Source organism: Pteropus alecto, unplaced genomic scaffold, assembly GCF_000325575.1.
Source record: "Pteropus alecto unplaced genomic scaffold, ASM32557v1 scaffold7, whole genome shotgun sequence".
Taxonomy (NCBI): Eukaryota; Metazoa; Chordata; class Mammalia; order Chiroptera; family Pteropodidae; genus Pteropus; species Pteropus alecto.
Window position 1 is genome coordinate 4,119,076 of NW_006494614.1, and position 15,166 is coordinate 4,134,241.

Below are 15,166 nucleotides of genomic sequence, written 5' to 3' on the forward strand. Positions count from 1 at the left end.
ATGTTCTCTCCCACAGCCTCAGAAGGAAATAACCCTGCCAACACCTTGGCCTCAGATCTCTAACCTCTAGAACTTTAAGACAATAAATTTCTATTGTTTAAGCCAGTTCATGGCACTTTATTATAGCAGCCCTAGCAAACTAATCTTGAATGTCAAAGCACTATCTGTACAGTTTTAAAAAGATACTTAAAAATAGTTGTCTTGGCCTTCTGAGCCACGCTTCTCTTGCTCAGGCCCCCTTCCACATCTGGAAGTATACTTTCCCTTCTAATAAAACTTTTCTTTTCACCTGTAAAAAAAAATAGTTGTCTTATTGTACTATTTATATAATTTACTGTATTCATTTTATAATACATATTCACATGTAACTAACCATGTAATATATAAATAACTAATTTCAGTAAGTGGTAGTATTTTAAATAAAGTAAGGAATTATTTATTCGGGACAGCACCTGATTGAGAGTCAAAGCTTGAGTCTTTTCTAACTTTACGTCTCCCTAATTTTATCAAGAAACTGTGCCAAATCTAATTTTTTCATGGTAATCCAGATTAAAATCATATTTCTATTAATATTGAGGATTTACCTAAAAGGCTTAAGGAATTACATGTGGAAATGCAGCAAAGATTAAGGAGTAAATCAGTAACTTCCATTAAGATACAATTGAGTTTTAAAATAAAAATTGTAAATTTGCATTTTATTATCAGCAATAAATGTTTATAAACCTGTACTGTTTGCAATCACCATATAAAGTGCTGTAGACATATGGAGGGGAGTGATTATGATATTGACCCAGGGGTACTACAATATAGTTGAGAAAGTGCAAAAGTAAAAGCAATAAACAACACAAGTTTGTGTGTTCACACAAAATGCTATAGGTATTGTTTACATTTTTTGTCATAAACAAGGGAGCCAGTATTCACTGTATCATATAAACACATCCTTGGATATTCCCCTTTGAGAAACCTGTCTGACAGCCATGGAAAGAGGAAGTTTGTATTTATTTTTTTTGCCTTGTTTTCTGTTGGAATATTTCTTTTTCTTTTGTCCTTGGACCAGGGTTATTAAAAACAAGGTTTTAGGTGTGGAACACCCCTTAGATGCCACTCTGGTTCCAAAAAAAGGAGACTCTATGGAAGGTGCTTGTTGTGGGTCATGGAGAAGTCTGTTGTGGACACAGAAACCTGGGGTAGCTCTTCACTCCTAGAGTGAGAGGCTTTTGCCATTCAATCTAGGGAAAGTGCCATCTCAAAATAGAGATGCGGTAAAAGGTAACCTGGATCCCCTCAAAAACTGGCTGCATGTGCCTTGTTGCTGAACTCCTGGCACATACCTCCAGTCCTCCACCTGCCACTTCTCCTTTCCCACCTGTCACATATATGAAAAAGTGTGAAGTCCTCTAAATTATTCAATTCAAAACTACCATCCATCTTCTTACTACTTATACAGTCCCAGTAGTGACTATATCTATTTTCCTTTTCTGGTCAGCTCTCAAATTCTAGACTGAAAATAGTTCCATGCAGTTTGAAAGAACACTGGATGGGGAATCAGTATACTTGGATTACCTGCCCTTAACCATCTATAGGCTCTCAGGTAAGTCACTCCATCTCTTCTGATTTGGTTTTGTCTCAGCCTGTTCATTATGGAGCTAAGAGATGTGACTGCCTTAGCTAAAGAGTGACCCAGACAAGGTAAACAGAGTAGCAGCAAATTTGCTTTTCTTTAAAACTATGGGATAAGCTAGTTTGCAAAGCATAGACCAGAACCAAAATCAAGACAAGTGTTTGTTTTTCTACAAAGCACTTAATTACCATATATCAATTGTATACATACGTGTGCATTAGAATAGCGGAGTAGAGATCTTTTATCTTAAAACAGGAGCCAAAAGACATGGGATCTAGTGCAGCTATACCTCGACTTGGCTACATTATCTTGGCAAGACAGTGAAGACCTCTTGTATTAGTTCCCTATGGCTGTTGTACCAAATTACAACAAACTTTGTGACTTAAAAACACACACATGTATTTTATACAGTTCTGGAGGTCAGAAGTTTGAAATCAGTTTAACTGGGCCAAAATTAAAGTGTCTTCAGGGTCATTTTCCTTTTGGAGTTTCTAGGGGAGAATCTGTTTTCTTAGCTTTCCCAGCATTCCTTGACTCATGGCCTCTTCCTCCATCTTCAGAGCCACAAAGTAGCATCTTGCTTCTGTGATCATATCACCTTTTCCTGTGTCAAATCCTCCTCTGCTTCCCTCATAAGATAACTTGTGACTGCATTTAGGGCCCACTAGGATAATCTCTTAGTCTCAAGAGGCTTAATTTATTCATACCTGCAAAGTCTCTTTTGTAATGGAAGGCACTTTCACAGACCTGGATGTCTTTGGGGCCATTATTCAGCCTCTCACATCTCTAGATCTTTGTTGTCCTATGTGTCAAGTTTAGGAATTTTGCTGCATGATCTACTATTTATGAGTATACAGATCTTCTGTTTGTTCTATTGGATTCTGAGTTAGAAAATGAAAATTAGTCACTCGCATGCAAAGTAGAGCTATTAGGCACTAACCAGAACACTGATTGGGGGGCGGAGGTGGGGGTGCTGGCAAGGGAGCGGGGATGGGATGTTGTTATTCACATGAATCACATTTCACTTGTCATCTGGCTCAAACAACCAATTAAAAACAAAAATGGCCTTGTAGCAGGAATTAATACAGAAATGAGCTGGGTGAGTTCAGTTTTGGTGTCTTGAGATTAGAGTCACTTTTCCGATGAACAGCAAACTAATCAGCCTTTAGAGGGAAGAAAGTCAGTGAAATGGAAGCCTGTGGGCAGTGAAGTGTGCAGAGAGGGTGAGACACCATTTCAAGAGCTTCTTGTGCATGAAGCATTTAACAGCCATATTATGACTTTATTGCTGAAGTTCATTGAAAACAAATAACAAATTAGCAAATGTATGCTCACACAACAGTCTATACTTTTTCTCATTTACAGCTGTTTTAAAAAGACTACCATTATTTTATGGTTATGTTTTAAAAGAGCAGTCCTATCTTCAGTAAGATACCCTTAGAATGACAAGATATATAGGATTTGCTTCAAAACAATCGGAGGAGGTGGGAAAATGGGAAGATACAGTATGTAGAAAAAAATTAATTGGCCATGAATTGGTAATTATTGACACTGGGTGAAGAGTACATAGTGATTCATTATACTAAACTCTGTACATTGAAATGTTTGAAAATTTCATAATCAAGAGGTTGTTTTTGTTTTGTTTTGTTTTGTTTTTTTAATGCCTACAGCACCTGGTATTCCTAGGTGGGTTCCCATCCAAATATAACCAGGCTCAACTCTGCTTAGCTTCCGAGATCAGATGAGATCAGACATGTTCAGGGTGGCATGGCCATAGACTCAAAAGTTATTTTTAAAAGGGCTACCACTAGTTTATAACAAAGCTGCATTGCCAAATAAGAAGATTCTTACTTACATAAACACAATTGCTTACAGAAACATGTTCAAACTTTGTCTAAACAGTATCTCTCCAATGATTTCTTATTAAATAGATAACCCTAAGAAAATTGGACAAAAACAGCTTACCTCCCAAATGGACAATAGTAACAGCATCTTACTTGGGCTCTCTCTTTCAAACCATTCTTTATGTAGATGTCAACCATTTTTCTATAACAGGTCTATGACTCTCTAACTTCTATTCAAGAGACCTTCACACATAGAGAATAATGACCGAGCTCTATATTTCGTCGCTTAAAGACCTCTACCAGCTGAGCTGTAATGATTTCAATAATAGCTTCATTCCATTCTCCCTGCCTTTCTTCCTAACCACCTCTCTCTCTCTCCCTCTCTTCCTATCTCTCTTTCCTTTCTTCCCTCCCTCTCATTTCCCTCCCTCCCTTTCTCTGTGTCTGTCTATCTGTCTCTCTCTCTCCCCGCTGATGGCATGGTTTTTGATTCTTTTAATTGGTTATAAATCTTACTGGTTCCCTCATTTATGAGTTAAGCAAAATCACGAACATGTTTTTATATTTGCGTGAGTCATGATTTTCCCATTTTATTGGCAAAATCTTGGTGTCACTTCGCGTATGCTTACTCCTACTCTCTTGTATTTTTATTCCTAGTATGTTCTTTCTGTTAATGGTCCCATGTGATAACATCACATTACAGTATTGTCACTCCTGGTCACAAGGATTTGACCTTGTCTTTGTCCCTAGTGCTTCATATAGTGCTTTGGCATGTTATCAGGCATTTGATATGTTGAGTGAGATGTGAGGGGAGGATGCAATCCTCGAGCTGTCCTGAGTTTGTGGTTTCAAGGTCAAGGATACACAGGGGTATAGCTTTCTCTGATTTTATGATTGCCCAGATCCTCTGCCACCCACTTAATCCCGAACCTTACACTCAGACCACATGCTGTATTTATTTTTTCTATTGCTGCATAACTAGGCACCACGAGCTTAGAGGCTTAAAACAATATCCATTTATTATTTCATTGTTATGTATGTCAGAAGTCCAGGCAGGCTTATCTGGGTTCTCTGCTTAGAGTCAGTAAGGGTCATAGAATTCTGCCTACCACATCTGCTTCCCTGTCTTGGCTAATAATGTCACATCCAACAGAAATGAGACTCAGCAAGGGTTGTGTGTACTAAAGTTTAGAAAGAGGTATACAATTCCTAGAGACAGAGGGAGGGAGAAGCTAGCAAAAGGGGAGACTATTAGGATGAAAAGACAGAGTCGTGCCTGCAAGGGTGTGAACTGACAATAAGAAACTGCTCCCAAATGTCGATAGGCAAGGGCATTTCACACACTTCCTATGATTTCCACCATTTTAAAAACAACATCAGGCAGCTAAATGCTTCTTCTGAAATATCTGTAATAGGAATAAAACGCTAAAGAGTATTCTAATAATGTATTAATGAAATAATGGACATGAAAATATTAATTTCTAAACTGTACAGTGCTAACCAAACCTAAAGTTATTACTATTAAAATGTTTCATATTAATTTTTTGTTATATGAAAGAATAACTGTTTTTGAATGTTTACTATATGCCAAGTCTTATGCCTTCACATGGATTATATCTCATTGCAATCCTATCAGGTAAATAGCATTATTATTCCATTTTACAGATGAGGAAACAGTACCAGAAACTTTAAGGGACTTACTCAAAAATCATGTAGTCAGGAAGATAGGATTCAACGCAGGTCTGTCTGGTGCTAAGGCTGTTTGTAATCACTATGTTATATTACAACTGTTAAGGAAAGGGTTGAAGAGTCAGGAAGAAAAGGCCAGATCTGAATATGGGCAAACAGACAGAGAGGACACAGACCCTTACTCTGGAGTTACTGAGTTGGGCTTGCTAGCAAAGGTAAATTGCTCTTGTTATAATTTGCTTTTCACAGCTATTCTGGAGTCCTTCTGGAATTCTGTTTCATATTCCCTTTTCACATTCTTTGAAATGAAAATTAGTTCTTTAGTATTTGCTTGTTCTTTATGACTCTTCACTTTTTTTCCTTACCTAATTGTTGAGATACCTTTGTAGCTGGGGCCAAGATAGAGAATTATCGTATTGATTAAATTGCTACAGACATAACAAAATTACCTCATTGGAATCAAACCCAAACATAATCATGATGAAATGTTTGTTTCTTACTTGTATAAAAAGCAAGAGTGAGGATGTAGAGGGGCAGATAAATTACGAAAGCTATGTTATGCAGGGAAAACTGGACAGACGGAGACAAGAAACCAAGTGATAAATGGGAATGGAGAGCAAGGGCTGACTTGTAAATAAATGTGGTTGAAAATTTGACTGTTTAGGAGTGGAGGAAGTTAGATCTCTATATCATGGGGTGATTTTAAATGTCACTCTATGAGTAATTAGATTTGTCTTGTCACTATTATAATTATTGATTTATTTACCTATTTCTGTATCAATCTCACACTGTAAGATTTTATATTGTATTCTGATATAGGATAAGTCCTCCCTCGCTGTGGTTTTTCAAAAATTAATTGCCTAATTTTTCATTTTCTTTCCCAGATAAACTTTAGTATCAGTTGTTATGTTTCGCTTTACAATTTCAATTGAAAACATATTAAATTTATGGATTAATTTGTGGAAGAATTGACATTTTTATACTCCTGAGACTTTGCATCAAGGAACCTGGTATATATAGCCTTGTGTTTCTTTTTCTATTTTCTTGAGTTTTGTGGTTTACTTAATTTGGGTTTTGCACCTTTTTGGAAGCTTATTCTTAGATGTGTAATAGTTTTTGTGGCTATCGTCAGTGGAATTTTTTGGCCATTATGTTTTCTAACTGATGTATAGGACAGCTAGCTTACTGAATTCTTTTGTAAGATCTAATAGCTTTTTGAACGATTTTCTCGAATTTTCTAGGAAGACAGAGGTGGTGATTTTGCAAAAGAACAAATCGTTATTATTTTCTTTTCTTGTTCTTTATTAGCTAGGACCTTCAGCAAAAGTTGAATAGGGTCAATAGTGGAGGGCACTGACTTTACTGATCTTGTTTCTAACATTTCACCATTTAATATGATATCTGCTATAATTTTTGATATGTACTCTTTATCCACTAAAGAAAGTTTTGTTCTTAGCTGGTTGACTTTATTGTTAGTAATGGATGTTGAATTTAACCAATTATATTTTGTGAATCAATTGAAATAATTATATAGTATTGACTGTGCTGTGTTAGTTTCTGGAATTTGGAGTCCTCTTCTAGGCTCATGTGGCTGCTGGCAAAATTCAGTTCTTTGTGGTTATGGGATTGAGATACCTGTTTCTTTCTGGCTGTCACCTGGGGGCTGCTCTCATCTCTTAATGACCCTTGATACTCCTTGCCATATGACCTCTTTATGGCCTCTCTGAAAGACTCTGTAATGACATGGCAGCTTGCTTCTTCAAAACCAACAGGAAAATCTCTCACTCCTGTATCCTACAATGAAGTCTTATCTAATGTAAAGTAATAATGAGAGTAAGCATTTTCTATTTTATAGTCTTTTCTACTCTATAACTATGCCCTATTCTATTCTATTCTATTCTATTCTATTCTATTCTATTCTATTCTATTCTACTTGATTTTATTCACATTTGCCACATTCTCTTGGTTAAAAGCAAGTCACTCAGGAGAAGAGATATATATTAAAGTTGTATATAAACTTATGTATATCATTTTCTCTCAATTAAAAAAAACTCTCTATGTTTGTGATCATATTCTTTCCAAAAAATTCTAAAGGGCTTTATTCATGCCTTTATTTTCACTTGGATCTGTTGGATTTAATATTTTCAAAGAACTCTTTTTTTCTATGTAATTAATTTCTAATTTATCTTCAGTGCTTTGAAATATATTCTGGATTTATTTTGATATTTTTCTTGTGTTTTGATTTGAATGCTTAATTCAAATTCATTTACCTGCAGTCTTTCTCATGTTCTAACAAATGTATTTAATAGAAACACACATACATTTTCTTCTAATATTGCTTTAACTGTATTCTGCAGGTTTTGATAATTATTTCTTTCATTGATGTTCATTTCTAAATAGTTTGTGCACGGAGAATGGCAAAAGAAGAAGCTGCAGGGAGAGGAGCTGGATAAGGAGCCTCCTTGGTCATGTTAAATGCTGTAGACACCCCTTCTGCCTCTGACTCTATCCTCTTTTTTCTTTCTTCCTTTTCTCTCATCTCCCATTTTTTCCCGGTAGCTTTTGCCTCTACTCCCCTCCTCTCCTCCCCGCTTTTGAGACAGCTACCTTCTTCCAGTCCATGAGTTCAGAAAACATAAACTCTTCCACAAATGGCTTTCCTTCCCTTGGAGTACCGGCCTTTTAAAAATGGATACATGCAGAGAAGAGGAGGAAAACCTGAATGCAAAGGAAGGAATGGGTGGGTGACTATAAAATTCTGAACCAAGAAGGAAATAATGGAGTGGGGAAGGAGAGTAAGAAGAGAAAAGTGGTAGACTTCTGACATATCTAACATGCTGTAATTAGGGAAACTAGTCATGCTGCTTTTATACAAGGGAGATTCCTACTCTTGTTGACTGAGGCTTCTCAGATACAGGTGCTCCAAAGAAGATGAAGACATAAGAATTGCCCAGACCTGGCAAAGTAGTGGCAATTTATTAGTGAGCTACTATGGTTCTTTGGCAAATCTTGAAAGACTACTACTGCCCAAGCAAGACGGTTTTATTTTTTCAACAATTAGATAGGTTCATTGGAAGATAAATTCGTGGGCTGAATGAAGAAAACTAGATGTTCTCTCCATTATTCTCTCTTTGATTTTACTACATATCATAGCTAAATTGGTAGATAAGAATATTCCGAAGATGATGCCCTACCCCACACACCAAATGCTCCCCACTTAATTCACAAAATTTGCAAAAGGTGCTTTGCAATGTAATCACAAAGAAAAGTACACTTCTTTCTATTTCTGCTCCCCTGATGAAATTATAACTCTGTTTAAAGGAATTTCTGCACATGGTAACTAAGTCAAAGACAAACAAACAAACAAACAAACAAAGAAACAAAAATCAAAAAACAAAAATAAAGAAAACAAAGAATTTTCTCCTAGAGATTCTGAGAAGAAGACAACTCTGCTAACACTTTAATTTTAGCCTCCTAAAACCCAGTTTGGACTTTTAACCTACAGAACTGTAACAGAATAAATTTGTTCTGTTTTAAGGCACTACTTGGTGGTAATTTGTTAGCACTAATTGGAAACTCATACAATGACAAAAGTCATGAGTGCAGTAGCCACAGAGCAGGCATCTGGGTATAATTGCTTGTTGATAATTCTTATCTATGAGACCCAGTGTTTCTCAATGTAATTAGTGGATCTGCTCAAAGCCTAGTTTGTTTCCGTGTGGGGCTTTGGGTTTTCCTCCCAGATATTCAAGATTTCACAAACCTACAACACTGCATCACTATGCATCACTATGGAACTGGTCAAGCTTGGGAACTTTGTAAATAACCTGTTAGGCTTTCCCTAATCCCCTGTCTCCTGAGCTGGAGTCCTGCCCCTGGAGAGGTTCTGTCAGGGTGAGTCATTCCTCCCAGATCTGCTGCTCTGCCCACTACCAGTTGGGGTTTCGGCAGTGAAATCTCCGGGGCTGTCCTGGACTCCTTGAGACACCAGTCACGTGGATTTAGTAAGGGCAATTCTTTAGAGAATATAAACTGCTCTTGAAATGTGTTCAAAGGAAGGAGTATGTAAAGGTGAAAGTCTAGGCAGATAGAGAAAGACTGATGATGAAGTTAGGAGGGAAGCAAACAGGGGACCGGCTAGGGACTATTTCTGTTGCCACTGCTATACAAAGGCAGGTGGCATTTTGTGCCCTTGAGCTATAATATCTACCCAATTCCGACCTTAATGAGCCCCCCAATGCCACCACGTGTGGAGAACACACAAATTAGCAAATAAAAATGAAATTTAGAATACTTATTTTTTAATTTAGTCTCATTTTACTTTTAGATATTTAGTTATTTTATTCCTTTCATTTACCTAGAGACCAGGATGCCATAATATCTCCCTCTACCCCCCGCCCCCCGCCATAAACTTCTCTCTGCTCCTCTGGACAATGAAAAGCAATGCAAATACTGAATATCATATTCTAAGCTAGGTACTGTAGTAGACACTTTATATTTTAAACTGTGTGAAACCCATTAGATAATTACTACCATTGTGCCAATTTTAAAATGAGGAAAGTATGTTCAACAGAATGAATGTCTGTCACAAAGATTCACTCTTGGCAGAGGGGCTAGTGTTCAGGCAGAGAGGACCTGCCTAAGGTCTGGACTCCAGCTCAGGGGCTCTGCTTGTCTTTGGGCTCATTTGATATTTACGTGACATTTGTTTAGTTCTTATTGGGTATCAGGCACTGTTCAATGCGCCGGATTCAGCAGTGAACAAAACAGACGAAAATTCCTTTTCTCCTAGAATTTACATTCTAGTGTGCTGGCCAGCCCCTGGATTTATTTTATTTGTATCTTAAGATATTCGGCAGTATATACCCATCATAACACTCTACTCAGAGAGATGCTTAATTCTGAGAAGCATCCTAGTTATCCTTTCCTTGGGGACCTGACTTCAACACTTAACATAAGCCCAGAGGGAGTTCTAAATTCAGACTTCCTGTTAATTTACATGTTTTGACAAGAAGAACTGAAATTATGCATTTGCGGTTCAGGTTTTAGTTCCATGATGATTCCCAAAGGATGACAGCCAATTGTGCATTTCTGGTGGTGTACATCTGCCTTCTGTTCAGTTCTTTGCAGGCTTGAGCAGCACCAGGCCAGGACCAGGCAAAGCAGCTGGCACAAGTTGAATGTTCCATAAATGTTGAATCCAAACACTACCTAAATGTGGGAATTCAAGGAATTCTTTTATGCAGTAATCCCCACAGCAACCTAACACTTCCTGTAACCTCTAACATTACTTTTTCATGCTGTCAGAAGTGTGGTGGCATTTCTATGAAAATTAGTTTTTCACTTTCAAAATATTTTAACAGGCAGTGAGTGGAATTGCTACCATAGTTTTTGACGGTCATGGTCATAACGAGGCAGATAAAATTTTCTTGACACCCGTGGAAATATGAAAACCTGGGCTAAAAAGCACCAAGTTAGGAGCATGCCTGTCTCAAAGATGGAAATGTTGGGGTAGCCTGCCACCTTCAGGATAACTTCTCAACTGGTTTTAGCCTCTATAAAATCCAAATACCAATCCCAGTAAAAATGTTTCATAATAATGGTAGAAGCTACATTCCTTGTAGTACTTTTACTATGATTAAGTATATTTAATAATTTCATTATTTTTCTTTAAATAAAACGGCCCTTTCTTTACTTCGATTCTTTTTTTTTTATTACTTCAATTCGATTATCTTTACATGGATTCTTGTCTTGCTTTTAACTGATTAAAAACAAATAAGCAAGTTCATTTTGCTAAGCAGATCTGGGAACACTAAAAACAGATCTTGCAGCCACAGTCTGAAAAATATTGTTACTTTGGAAACCCTGCTACTTCCTGGCAGGTTCTTTTTTGTGGATTAATGGCATTATTACTAAAGAATCTTAAAAAAAATCAACACAGTAATCCATTCAGAAATGAGTGTGTGTGTGTAGGGCATATGTAACACTAATTTTTTTCTAATGTCTTATTGGCTGTTCCTTTCATTAAGTTATACGGAGGTCTCCCTGGCTTAAAAAGAATGAGGAAGGCAGGAAAAACGGGAAAGACATGGTGACTGAACACTTAATAATAATAAGAGTAAATAACACAAATTAGTATCAAAAATAAAAAGGAAAGGGCAGTATAACTTAAGTCGATAAAATTAAGTTAAATAAGTTATGACAGCAGGATGTAAAAAAAATCAAGAAAAAAAACACAAGACCTCAGAAATGTAACAAGCAAGGTGACAGGAAAATAAGGAACATTTAAATAAGAGTCACAGAGAACCAAAATTCATCGAAAATGAATACACTTTCATTATGTTCCTTTCACGAAAGCAGAAAAGTGCAATTTGCGAATCTTCCTTTATCCTGCTGCAATTAGTTCCATTTTTATTGGCTTCCTCTTTCGCTGCATGGACCTGTAAAAGTACTTCAAGGTCACGATCAATTAATTTCCTTACGGCTTTCCCTCCCCGGCCTGAAACTTTGGAATCACGTGGGAGGCTTGAACCAATGCTGCGCCTTACTCTAGAAAAGTTAATTCTGAGTCTACAAGTCCTGTCTTAAAGTTGCCTAGGTCACTCCAGGAGTCTCCACTGGTGAGAACAAACTTGAGTTTCAGCCCTAACCTCCGCCCCTCCTGCCGGAAGCAGCGGCAGGTGAGAGCAAGACGCGGGTCACGGAGGGGGGCGCTCCCTTTGATGATACACTCGCTGCGGAGACGCGGCTTGTGCCCTCCCAGCCGCTAGGGGGCAAACTGCGCGCATTTAGTGCCGGTTTTCCGGAGCGCGACCGGGTCGACCCCACACGTGCGCATGCTCGGTTCGTTCCGGAGGTCCCCTGCGTCGGCGTTCCCCCGCGTGCGTTGTTAACCTGAGGGAATCATGTTGTAAAGAGATGGGGGCCTCGGTGACTCGCGCGATCAGGAACTTCAACCTAGAGAACCGGGCGGAACGGGAAATCAGCAAGATGAAGCCCTCTGCCGCTCCGAGGCACCCGTCTACCAAGAGCCTCCTGCGAGAGCAGATGAACTGTAAGTGGTGCGAGGGCGCCCGGGCTCCCGCTGCCGGCTGGGCAGTTCCGCGCTGGTGGACTTTGGTCCAGTGGCCGGGGTGTCCTGTGTCGGCCTCAGTTGCTCAGGTCAGCCGAGCGCGGGAAGGTGGAGCCACGAGGCCGGTGACATTGAGCCACCCCTTCCCCTCCCCCTTGTGCCCGCTACGGAGTCGGCTGCCGGAGATGACGACCTGCGACTCCACTGACCCGGCCCTCGCCGGCTTTTTGTCTTTAACACTTACCCACTTGATACAGAGAATCAAAATCAGAAGGAATCATGTGCAGCTGAAGTTTTCCCTAGGTGTTTTCACAGAACGATGGACACCGAGCCTGACCTAGCATTTTGATTTACTTTAAAATGTTTTCCGTGCTGGCCAAGTGATTGTTTCTTAACAAGAAATTAAAAGTGACTGTCGTTTATTAAGTGTTTAGGACCTTAGAGGGAATTTCTTTGGTTTTGATATTGTGACATTCTATTTCTTTCCGTAGCCCGTCCAGATATTAAGGGAGAAATTGCTAGAAAAGATGACAAACTGCTGTCATTACTGAAAGATGTGTATGTTGATTCCAAAGATCCTGTGTCTTCTATGCAGGTAATGTATGCTATAATTAAGTAAATAATTAATTTAATATTTTGGGGCTCCAGGAAAATGGTCAAAAAAAGTGTGGCAAATGGTGAAAGAGAGGTTCTCTGCAAATGTAAAAATGCCAGTGAAGTTGTGACCAGAATGTAGTGCATTGGCAAAATTTAAATAAGCACAGTGGTCTAAGCAAGAAACATGGTTCCTTGGATATTTACCAAAACTCTAAAAGACTTGTGAAAGTATTGATCGAATGCATCTGTTAATTATTTGATATTATTTCAGAATTTGTAGAATTTGGTAAAGTACTTCCAGTGGTTTTCATTTGAATTATCAAAGGAGAGCTTTAATGCTATTTTCTCACCTTTTAGAGTACTGAGGTATGTTCTAATTTTAGGGATTCTTTCAGTATTGTGTTAGTGCTGTTTGTTTTTGTTTTTTGGAGGATATATTCACATAAGATATGTAAAAGTAGGGAGGTCACAATACATTGGGAATGGGAACCTATATATAAATCCATCTATAAATGCCAGGCACAAGGGCTTTGTATAAGGTGATCGAACAAAACATAACTAGTGCTTGTTCTTACAGTACTTATAGTATTGCGTTAAACAGATGAGCAACCATAAATACAGAATAACTGATAATTGTCTATGAAAGAGAAATATAGGTACTGCGAGTATGTCAGGGGGATGTGTTTGAGATTGGAGGCTCAGGGATGGTTTCTGTTTATGGATTTATCATTTTTATTTTTTTTAATTTCTACACTAGAATTATACAATTTTAGTTAGTGGAGCTTTGTAATGTGTATTGATATCTGTTACGACCTTCTCTCTTTTCAAAAATTTCCTGGCTCATTGTCAGATTCTTTCATAAGTCCTATTGGGATTTTGAGTGTAATTGAATTGGAATTTATAGATTAATTTGAGGAGAATTAACATCTTTGGGTTATTCTTTGAGGGACAGAGGGAAGGTGGTTACTATAGGATCTTTTTTTACACTAAGTTTTTTAACTTAATTGCTAATATGTCAGAAAGTGGGTAATTTTTGTATTGCAGCTGCTTACATTGCTGGATGATTATTTCTATTAGTTTTTCAGTTGATTCTCTTTATTTTTCTAAAGATATTCTTATCAGCATAGAATTACAATTTTCTCTTTCTAGTATTTATACCTAATTCTTACTGTGTTGTCTGTAGCATTAGCAAAGCAGCGAAAGTTGTTTTCTATCTTGTTCTTTCCCTGCATAGGATGCTTCTAAAGTTTCAGCATTAATTGTAATAAAATGATATGGTTTCTGATTTAAAAATATTTTTATCACATTTAGGACTTTTTTTCTATTTTCAGTTTGCTAAGAGTTTTATTTTTTAATCAAGAGAGGATGTTGAATTTTATCAGATATTTTTTCAGTATATAATAATATAAATTTCAGCATTTAATATTAATCAGAAGGGAAATCTTAATAAAAATGTGTATGGAGTAGAAGGAGATAAGAGGAGTTTTGAGTTTTGGAAAGTGAAGAAGTTGGGAAGAGTGTTTCAAACCAGAGTTACAATATAAAGGTAGGAGCATATGTTATACTTTGAGAGAATGGTTGGAGTTCAGCACTTTTAGGGGAAAGTGTGAGGGATGAATTTGGGAGAAATGAACTGGGATGCGGTGATCATGAAGATTTTTATTTGTCATGCTAAGGAATTCGGGCTTTCACCTATGACAGTGGGGAGTCATTGAAGAGTTTCATGTGGAAGAGTGCTGTCAGATTTGTTTCATAATAAGGGCAGTTTTGAGATTGGATTGTGCGAGAACAAAATGCATTTTATCCAGTTAGAGATCGGGTAAGAGGCTTTTGAGGTAGTTCCTGCAAGAGGCATTGGTTTGGACTAAGGTGATTTAGTGAGTGACGCGCAGAGAAGTAAATGGTTGCAAGAGAGACTAAGAGGGCAGTATCAACAGGATTTGGTCATTGATTGGACTTAATGAGTGAAGGAGAGGGAGACGACAGGTATAACGTCATAAGAGAAGCTGTGAGTTTTGGAATGAGATATAGGAGGTGGGTTGTATTAGTCACTAAGATAGAGAATATGGGATAGAATTGTGTTTTTAGAGGAAAGGGATAAGTTCAGTTTTCAACATGTTCATTTTGAGGTGCTCGTAGATTACCCAAATAGAAATGCCTATTAGACATTTGAGAATTTGGGTCTGTACATCAAGAGAAAGGTCTAGGTTTGAGAACAGATTCAAAGTAATTAAGTAGTAATGGAAGTTCCTGTGGTATGTGGGATTACTTAGGGGGAATATATAAGAGGAAGAGAGGGCCTGGGCCAGAACTTGAGACACATGAATATTTAAGGGGCACCTG

The 15,166-nt window shown here is 37.8% G+C and overlaps 1 protein-coding gene and 1 pseudogene across 1 annotated transcript in view; one reads left to right on the forward strand and one right to left on the reverse strand.

The window, feature by feature from the left end:
* Nucleotides 1–3,282: 3,282 nt before the first annotated feature.
* LOC112474980 lies at nucleotides 3,283–3,400 on the reverse strand (annotated as a pseudogene).
* Nucleotides 3,401–11,971: 8,571 nt separating this feature from the next.
* NDUFAF4 (NADH:ubiquinone oxidoreductase complex assembly factor 4) overlaps nucleotides 11,972–15,166 on the forward strand; it is a 6,292-nt gene continuing 3,097 nt past the window's right edge. Inside the window, exons 1-2 of the mRNA XM_006926286.3 lie at nucleotides 11,972–12,208; nucleotides 12,718–12,821. Of these exons, the coding sequence (XP_006926348.1) occupies nucleotides 12,073–12,208; nucleotides 12,718–12,821 (240 nt within the window). The 5' untranslated portion in view covers nucleotides 11,972–12,072. The remainder of the gene's footprint in view (nucleotides 12,209–12,717; nucleotides 12,822–15,166) is intronic.